We start from the raw sequence: 9911 nt of genomic DNA on the forward strand, positions 1-9911 counted from the left end.
TGATGATGATGATGATGATGATGATGATGATGATGATGATGATGAAGGTCTCGGGTTGTTTTGTGCGAGTCCGTTTGCTTTCCCGTTGGGACGTGAGGCTGACGTGCACGACGGGACCGGATCGGGAGCTGTCGATGTGTAAGAAACACCGAGAACATTGTTCGCGTCACGTCGGGTGTTATCCGGGTCAGAGGTCACGGGGTCGGTCTCAAACATTGCTTCATGACAGCGGGGGGGGGGGGGTGAGGGTACCGGCAGGGCTCGTACCGCCGCCAGTTCCAGCAGGACAAATTTAAAAACCAAAACATCGACTCGCACTTTAAAGAAACCCGGATTCCCGGTCGTTTTTACGCCTCCTGCAAAAATGGGCGAAATAAAGCAGAGCGACGAGGGGAACGAGCCGGCAGCCGCCTCCGCTCTGCTTCTAATTTGAGCTGGCATCGGTTTTCAAACCTTTATTTATCCGCTGAGGACTTCCGCTGAGCACTCTCGCTATTTTTACGACGGCACCCCTCTTCACATTTGCACCTGGGAGCCGCGTTCATCAGAGTTTATGGATTTTTAAAAAAAGATACGGTTCCACAGATGCACTTTGATGGTAGCTTACCTTTGGGTGTGTTTGAAATTTTATGTGTAATCACGGCTAAAGTCCCGCGAGGCTAACGGCGGCTCGCTAAAATCGTAAAGTATTATTGCGCGGCTTTCATAACAGTGACGGGGGGGGGGGCGGGGGGACAGAAGAGAAGGCAAGAAAAACAGAGAGGTGTGTCGTCTTTTCAAAAATCACAATATCATTTAATATAAAACACCTTTAAATTGAACAGGATGAGGAATCCGCCATCAGGAGTGGCGCCGGTCAGCTGACCCCGGCGGCGGGCGCGTCCCAGTGCACACAGAAAAGAGCTGAAACATGCATCTACTACATCGTACAAAGTCGAAAGCGAAAAACAGGAGGTCCTTTATTTTGTTGCCGCTATCGGCAGAGTCTCTGAGGCCTCGGGGGGGGGGGGATCCAGAGGCAAAGGGGGTGGGGGTGTGGGGGGTCAGTCTTGATAGTTGGACATGTACAGAGGTGTCCGTTTGAGTCCCGGCACTCGTGGAAAAAGTGCCCTCCTCTCTTTTAGACTGTCAGCTGGGGGAAAAGCGGAAACGTGGTGTAAGGCAGGAAAAGAACGACTCAAGATATTCAGATATTCATGACAGTTCTGGTCATTTCGACGCAGCGGCGGCGGCGCCGCGGCATCCGCGCGGCGCAATCGGACTCACGCCGCTCCAACACGTCGCCGGTGACAACATCGGACACGCCCGAAACAGACCGGAGAGATTCCGCTCCCGTCCATTCTGATGACATTTCATTCCCAGCTTTCTCCCTCCCTAAATAACCCCCCACCCCCCCCACCCCAACACACACACTCCCACACACACACTCACACCACAGAAGCCACAGAGGTGACGGAGGTCACCTTATTGTCTTCTGCCCAGGGCTGCAGGTTCTGCAGGGCGTAGAGGGAGGAGTTGGCCAGGCAGAGCGGGTCGGGCTGCAGCGGCTGGCTCAACGTCTTCTGGAAGGCTTCCTGCTGAAGCTGCAGCATCAGCCGGTTGGCCTGCTGCCTCTCGGCCTCCCGCTCCTCCGCGGTCTGTCTCCTGGGCGGATCACGGAGGCCACAACGAGAGAAGAAGAGAGCGTGCCGTGAGACCAAATGCCGCTTCACCACCTCCATTTTTACACTAGAATTTAGAGCGACATCTGACAGCTCCATTAACGGCTGATCGTACATCAAAGTAAAAGAAAAAGATGAACAGGGAATAAATGTGAAAGGGTTTATTTCCGATGGTTGGTGCGGATCTGATGACGTCGTGAAGGACCGACGACCCGACTACAAGGTATCGAATATCTGATGTCAGTGAACTAAAGGTCTAAAGAAGAGCGCGTTGGGGTGTTGATTCACCACCTGTGCCAGTAATTCAGCCCAGGGCCACGCGGCAGCTGATCTGGGTGAGTGGCAGCTGTTGGAGGTGAAACGTGCCTGTCGGAGCGGGAGGACGACGCACGCCGCCGCTCCCGCCTAAAGGTGAACACGTTTCTCTTTCCAAAACAGCGTAAAAAGCACAAACTGGGACAGCAGGTGCAGATGTTAACATCTGCTGAGAAAACAGGCGCCCGCTGCTCTCCGGGGCGTGTGGTGAACACGCCGTGTGAGCGGAAAAGCGTGCTTTTTTCCCCCCTTTTTTCAAGCTCGAAGCTCCGTGTTAGCCGCTGACGGATGCTAATCGTGACAAATCTTCCCGTCCGTGGGACCGTTTCAGCCGCGAGCGATGCTCATTCGCCCGCAAACCATTAAAGCACCCGGGGCTGCCCCGGATCTGCCCGATAAAATGCAAATGCAGGAAATCACAGGTGGGAACACACCTCTAAAACACACGCGCGCAGCAGCCTCCATCCATTAGCCACACATTATTGTTAACAGCATTATCATAATCTGATTCCCTGGCTGTTGATTCGATCATCTTCCTGTTACTAGCAGAGTCGTCACGCAGCGACATCCCTCATGCCTCGTCCTGTCGGCTGCAGAGGCGCCATAAATCTGAAAAACTGGGACGAAGGAAAAACCAGTTACACCAATTCCCTCGTTAGCCTTGACGTCCCCTTCAGTCTTCGCCTCAATGGCTGTTTTAGAAAAACGTCCTGTTGCTTTTCTCGTCCGTCGTGATTGGCGAATTCACCTTTTGCCTCAAAGATCGCGTTTAAATGACATTTCTACCTGTATTCGATATAAAACCAGTTCCAAAAAGCCTTTAGATGGCTAAAACATTAAAATATCATTTGGCTGTGCGTAATCTGCCTTTGAAATATGCGTCCTGTCCCTTTAACTATGAGCAGGGCCTCATAATTTGATTTCCTACTCATTTACCTCCAAATGGCTATAAACAACGGTTAGAATGAAGTGAGGCTTGTGTGTGTGTGCGCGCGTGTGTGTCTTCATGACTTGGCAGTCAATTCCTCCTGTGAGAGTTTTAGTATTGCTTTGGACAGCAGCTTTCTAAAAGGCCTTTCAGGAGGTTCTGGACTAATTGTGCTTGGTCAAGCGAACTGGCCTCCACTGGCAGCTACGCTAAGCGAAGCCGTGCTGCTCGACGGCTCGCACGCTCCAGCCGCGGGCCGCTTCGCCCGCACACCGAGCGTTTTGGATCGACAGGTACGTTGGACAGCTGTCGATTTATGCCGAGAGAAAATTTGGAAGAGACTGTTCGGCTTCTGGAAAAATCCACCAAGGCCTCTTTCGTTGTGTCTAATTAGCTCACAGGGGAAGAGTTAGCAAAATGGCGCCTGTAAAAGAGTTTGAACTGGTTTACAGTCGCCGAGGGCCTCGCTCAGGTCTTACCGCCATTTTGTCCTCCTGTTCTGAAACCAGGTTTTGACTTGTGCGTCCGTCATCTTCAGGGCCTTGGCCAGCGTGGCGCGCTCGGCGGACGCCAGGTACTTCTGCCGGTGGAAGCGCTTCTCCAGCTCGCAGATCTGCACCCGGCTGAAGGAGGTGCGGGGCTTTTTCCTCTTTGGCGGCGTCCGGTTCTGGTAAGGGTGGCCAATACGACGGGTCACGGAGAAGGGCGAGAGGGCTGCTGAGAAAAGGAAGTGTACCTCGTCGTTAGCAGGTTGTAGCATCATAGTCCGTGTTAGCATTAGCAACAACTGATAGTTCTCATCTTATTATTTGCAGGGGTGATGGAGCTAATCCAGTGAATATTTGTCATTGTTGCAGATAATAAAATGCTGATGTGACCTAGATGACAGGTAAGGTGGGGGGTGACTTACCTGGACAAGCCCCCTTTGAGAAAGGATAGTCAGCTAGTAGGCCATTGGCATCTCGCAGGTGAGCGAGCTCAGGGTAATAGCATTTGGCTAATGTCTCCACAGTGCTCCAGACGGGGACCCTGCCGATGTCTCCCTTGGGGAGGGGACAGAGGGGCCCGGTGGACCCCGGCCCCCCTGTGGCCTCTCCGACTGGACTCTCCTCTGCCTGCTCCCCTAAAGGAAAGGGAGACACAGTGAGGCCCCACATCTGGAGCACAGCAGCGGCCGCCGCTGAGCAGGCGCCGGCACACGGCGGCTAATCACATGAAGGAGGCCTGAGTGATGAGCAGCGTCCTCTTTAATGTCATTTACTGCCAGTTTCTTAAGTTAGCATTTGGAAAACGGTTTTGCTAGCAAATGAGATAACTGCTAGTTAGAAGCATAAATGCCAGCCAGCGGTTTTACATACATAAATCAAGCACATGCTGCTTCGCCGGCTGGAAAATGACCATGTGAAGCCACAACAAATTAGAATTTGGCTCAAAACCTTAAAACATTACATGTTTTTATGAGATTTGGCATTTCTGACGTGAAATAAAATCCATAAAAAGTGCATCAAAATAAAACGTAAATCTGAACTTCAATTCGTCATTCCTAATTTAGGAAGAAAAAAAAAACCCCAGCCTGTCCAACATTTCACTGGAAGCAAACGAGATTCTTCTGACACACAATAATTAACAGAACATCTAAAATGAAGTTCTACTGACACCACCAGGCCTATTTTCTTCATTTTAGACATTTTACATGCGCTCATCATCATCCAGGGTCTTTCCTCCAGTAGCAGAAGCTTCCAGCCAACATTCCCGCTGGCCTCTACCTGCAGGCTGGCTTCCACATTCATGGGGAGTAATAACAGCTTATCTCCTGCATCATAAAATATCTATGAATCCTGTCTATTTTGTCAGCCGCGGGTAAACAGAGGATCAATAAATGAAATGGGAGCATTTTGGCCCAAGCGACCACGTTGTGAGGATGAAGACAGAAGCCCCCCCCCCCACTCACACACACACACACACACACACACACACACACACGGCGTCGCCTCCCGTCTAACAGGCTGTTTATTGGTTCGTTTCATCAGGGAAAAAAAAGGGAAAAAATTTCACCAGAAGCCAAAATAAATATGAAAATATCCGCATGCCCCCCTCCACTGAGCTCCAGCGGCCTTGGAAGCTGGTGTGTAGCACAGGCGACGGCGGTTTGGGTGGGAAACAGAACCTTAGCGTCATTTGCCTGCTGGTGGTTTCCATGGCGGCCGCTCAGATCATTTAGCTGCGGCAGGTTACGGTGGGAGGAGGCGCCAGGAATCTGAAAACGATCCACGTTTCCTTTGGTGGGGGCCTGGATTGACGCTGAACGCGTTTTCCTGCAATGCTGTTTGCAGATTGCAGCTTTTGCGGCGCTCGGATGCTCCGCAGCTGCACTGGAGATGGTAATTTTATCTCCCTGATGCTCCTTTTGGGAATTTGACAAGCATCTCTGGTATTTAATCAGGATTTTATAGTGACAAACTTCCCATGGTGTTCCTGAGTCTTCTAGAAGGTGCACGCAGGAGGCCATCACTCCCCTCAACATCACTGTTTAAACCTCCTACTACTGGTTCCTGCAGGTTTCTGCAAACATCTGCAGATCCACGAGAGCTGCGGAACACTGCATTGGACGGCTATTTCAGGCCGTGCACGAGCGGAATGATGGTGCAGGCGAGCACGTTCAGAGGCGACCCCAAGCCTGCAGCTGAGGCCTCCTGACCTGACAACCGCAGAGAATTCTACCCCCCCCCCCCCCCCACACACACACACACACACGCACACACACACTGTGCCAAACGCTGATAAATACGTGATATAGCGATGATATGCTGGGAAAGTGCATCAGTCACGTTTAATGTTTTGACTCAAGGTTGGGAGACGGGAATCAGATCCGTGCTCAGGTTTGTCCATTAACGGGATATTCTGTCATTCCCATCCGGGCTCCTCACGGCAGAAGAGTTGCACGAGAGTTTTACCCCTGAATCTCACGTCGTCGATAGGTGTCACCTTCTCGTCGATCAGGCTGTTAATGTTCTAATTCTGGGTTCAGAATGATCAGGAATTCTCTGAAAATGATGTAAATTCTTCAGAATAATCCAACACAAAAAGCCGTGTAGAAAACAGCAACAATCGGTTGTTGCTTTCGGAGCATTCCTGGCGTATTTTAAAATCCAGATGAAAGATTTTCGTTAAAAACTGCGTTCTAACAACACTCGATCCTTCGGCTAAAATATCGTGTTTGCCACAGAATCAAACAATCCGTCTTTTCAAAGAAAAGCAGGAATAGCAAATGTGTTGCAGCGTGTAATATAATTTAGCATAAACGCATCCCAGAGTAAAACGCCACCGTGGAGAATATGTTTCTCCTAATAAAAGCAGCTCTACTTAATAACACTTCTCAGTGACAGCGCCTCCCTTCCCCACTGCGGATATTACCTCTGCAGCAATCTAATAAATATATCCGCCAAGGATTCGAAAGGGGATATTGAAATATAACATGAACATATATTGCTATTTATTACTGTATATGGGACAAAGAAACGGGGCCGAGAAGCTGCGGGTTTTTTTCTTCTTTTTGCCTGTTTTTGTCACGTCAGCGTCAGAAAAATAAACGAGAAAATAAAAATTCTTGTTTTAATCGCGGTTTTTTTTCTGCTTTCAATAACGATCAGACACGATTATGGAAGCAGGGAAAATGATTCTGTGTCTCATTGTCCCCACGATTATTATTATTATTATTATTATTATTATTATTATTATTATTATTATTATTGGTGTTGTTGTTGTTTAATACAAAAAGAACTGGTCGCAGAAAAGAGGTGTGAACATTAAATTAAAATATAAAATATTTTCGTCACTTTGCACATGATAGAATATCCAGTTTTTGTTGGAATTAAACGGAACTTGTTTACGCAACAACACGGAGAAACTTTAAAATAATTTCAATTAAATAAAGCCTATAAAATTATGATAATCTGCTAATTGTTACTTTAACTAGAACAATTATTACTGCTATTATTAAAACTATTACGAATAATGCTGCTACAATTCATAATAATTATTATGAGGATTTTTAAAAATGGACACAAGCTATTGAGATAAATAAATATCCTGTGCAACTATGATTGATTTAATCTTAATTAACCTCCAACTTCAACCTCCTGTTTTCATCTGATACATGACGTCAGTGGTTTATAAATCTAATCTAGAAAAAGAGAAGTTGAATTTTTTTACTTTTACCTTTTTATAGGAAATAGGTGTGTGTGTGTGTGTGTGTGTGTGTGTGTGTGTGTGTGTGTGTGTGTGTGTGTGTGTGTGTGTGTGTACAAAGATATAAACTAGGAATTAAGAAGAGCGACTGAGAGAACCGAATCGGAACCGATCATCTTATTTACACCAGATGTGGATTAAATCACTATTTAATAATTAACCAAACACAAAGAACGCAACGTGAATATTTAATGCGTGGATGCAGAGGTGCGTGTGGGGGCGTGAGCGCGCACATCTGTGATTTTCATTTCCACGCAGGTCATGAGAAAACTCCTCCCTCCCCGAGAATCGACTGAGCTTTGAAGGACATCAGGCACCAACTGGAGTGTTTTAATAATGTAAATATCTGCTTTTATATCTGATGCATCCGAGTAAACATGTAATAATCTGCCTCGAACCCTCCCGGGTTGGTGTCGCTTTGGTGTGAAAATACACTTTACAATGGTTAAAATAGGAGAGTTGGATAATTAATAACAGCTCATTTGGAGTCATTTTAATGACATTTTTATCAATGACACCATGGTTGGGGTCGAAATTACTAAAGCAGCAGTCGGAGACCCTAATTAAAGCTCTTTAAAATGACTTTTTACGCATCGTGGATGGACGAAATTAACTATATACGAGCACATTTGTTTTGCTATTTAAAAAAATATATATTTTCCTAAATTCAAATGTAGCAAAATTTCCTGTAATTCACGTTTCTGAACCGTTTTTTAAATATATTGGATACACGATATTTTTATACCAAATACTAAATCACCACGACCTTCCAAAATTAAAAAAAAGGTTTAGGGATGAGAATAATACAAGTCTTATATTTAGTAACGTGGACATAATCAGTAAGTGTATGATGATAATAATAATAATAATAATAATAATAATAATAATGACAATAATAATAATAATAATAATAATAATAATAATAATAATAATAATAATAAGGCCTTTTTCCCGTTTGCTTTGCTATTTCATCTCATTCATCCTGATGAAAACATCCTTCATCCCTTCATTAATGGAGACTCCAACACCGATTCATCAGCACTTCCTGCTCAGTCCTTGCTCTCCTCTATCACCCGGGCCTCCTACATTAATAAAACAGATTGCCGACTAAAGCTGTGCTCTGCTCCTGCGTCGGACCGGACAGGTCAAAGGGACACTCGCACCTGTGAGTGTGTCCAAGGTGCGTTTGGGGGGGAACAAATATCAAACATCATAACGGGGAGCAGGTGTCATGCTTTTACCTGTTAATCTGTCCTTCGCGAACCGTCTGCTGCTCTCCATCCACGGGAAGGTAAAGTTCGCATTCCCCATCCCCATCCCGGGCACCGCGGGGATCCCGGCTCCGATGCCCGCGGGATGCGTCGAAGGGGGCGGATGCGGCGCGGCGGCGGCGGCGGCGGACGGAGGCGGCATGGGCCTGTGCGCCGGCACCCGAATCACCCCACCGGCGCCTCCCGAGTTCACGTTAACGTTCATGTTCATGCTGACGTTCATGTTCATGTTAACGTTATAGGAGCCGGCCAGGCCCGCCGCCGCCGCCGCCATGGAGCAGGCCGGGTTGTAGACGCTGTTGTAGCCGTTGCTGTACACGTTGGGCGCCAGCGCGTAATCCGGGTCGGGGGTCCGGTTGGGCAGCATGCAGCCGCTGGACTGATCCGAGCTGTTGAGGATCTGGTCGATGCCGAAGCTGATGGGCTCATGCTGCTGCTGATGCGTCTGATTCACCTCCTCGATCCCGGTGTGCTCCATACTTTCAGTTCCTCTTCTCGGTGATGGACTATTCGGGGGTTTTCGGCGGCTGGATGGATTATGATCATGTAATTTGCGTTCAGGGGAATGGGCCTTTTGTGTCGGGCTGCTTTTCTTTCAGAAACATGGGCCTGCTCTATTCCCAGGAAACTTGTAAGGTCTCCAGCGCTTTCCCAAATCTTGCCATCATTTTTGTCCAGCAGTGGGATCGAATGTTCCCTAAAAGAAATGCCTCTCCGTGGGGCTTAGGGAGCGCGTATCCATCTTTCCCATCAGCCTAGAGAACCTAACAACAAGTGAATAAAAGAGCAGAAGAAGCCAGGCGATTATCCGGAGTACTCACGGGCAGAAATCCTGGATTTATTTTTGGACGAAGGCTGGCTGCGCTTTGTTCGCCTTATTCTGGCAGAAACGCCTCGCACGCACGGGGCATGATCGGGCGCGCAGGCTCGTCTCATCAAACACGCAAAAAAAAAACAACCCCAAAACAAACCCAAAGAGGCGAGAGGGAGACGGTGACCTCGCTGAGCTGCAGGCGTGAGCGCAGCGCGGCTCTGTCGTGCTGGACGTGGAAGCGCGTTTCAGCAGGTGAGAAGAGCCTCTGCGTAAAAGCTGCCATTCGGTCATCCAGCCTCCCTCCCCTCCCCTCCCCTCCCCTCCCTCCTCCGTTGGGCAGTTGTTCTTCCTCGAATGTCTTAAAGAAGCCGCAGCATTGTTTATTTCCTGCAGCCTCCCGAGGTCTGAACAGGCTTTGCGCCTCTTCAATGGCGCTCGGAGGCGCGGGGTCGTTTCCAGAGCTTCGGGTCAGAACTACAGAAGCTGCTCGTTCCATTCATTCTCCCAACATCTCTCATTGATCCCCCCGCAAAGAAAACAATATTTATGCTTTCAGAAAAGGCCCATTATGACCGAGACATTTTAATTTCCTGGTGCCTCTCGTTAATATTTAGAAATGTAGACACTGTCCTCGTGGGCGGGCAACACCCCGGCTGACTTTATGGGTTCTGGAC

General features: G+C 48.2%; 1 protein-coding gene across 3 annotated transcripts; it reads right to left on the reverse strand.

Moving 5' to 3' along the window:
• Positions 1 to 1011: 1011 nt before the first annotated feature.
• Positions 1012 to 9709, reverse strand: tlx2 (T cell leukemia homeobox 2). Of its 3 annotated transcripts, none has more exons than XM_029847689.1 (5): positions 8394 to 9709; positions 3815 to 4027; positions 3384 to 3618; positions 1464 to 1644; positions 1012 to 1132 (listed from the first exon to the last, which is right to left on the reverse strand). In XM_029847689.1, the coding sequence occupies exons 1-5, from the start codon at positions 8899 to 8901 to the stop codon at positions 1121 to 1123; spliced, it is 1149 nt and encodes a 382-aa protein (XP_029703549.1). In that variant the 5' UTR covers positions 8902 to 9709; the 3' UTR covers positions 1012 to 1120. The 3 variants fall into 3 exon arrangements, with proteins under 3 accessions (XP_029703549.1, XP_029703548.1, XP_029703550.1); XM_029847688.1 differs by having other exon boundaries at positions 3384 to 3621; positions 8394 to 9707; XM_029847690.1 differs by lacking the exons at positions 1012 to 1132; positions 3815 to 4027 and having other exon boundaries at positions 1413 to 1644; positions 3384 to 3621; positions 8394 to 9708.
• Between the last annotated feature and the right edge of the window lie 202 nt (positions 9710 to 9911).

This window comes from Takifugu rubripes, chromosome 14 (genome assembly GCF_901000725.2).
Source record: "Takifugu rubripes chromosome 14, fTakRub1.2, whole genome shotgun sequence".
Classification (NCBI taxonomy): Eukaryota; Metazoa; Chordata; class Actinopteri; order Tetraodontiformes; family Tetraodontidae; genus Takifugu; species Takifugu rubripes.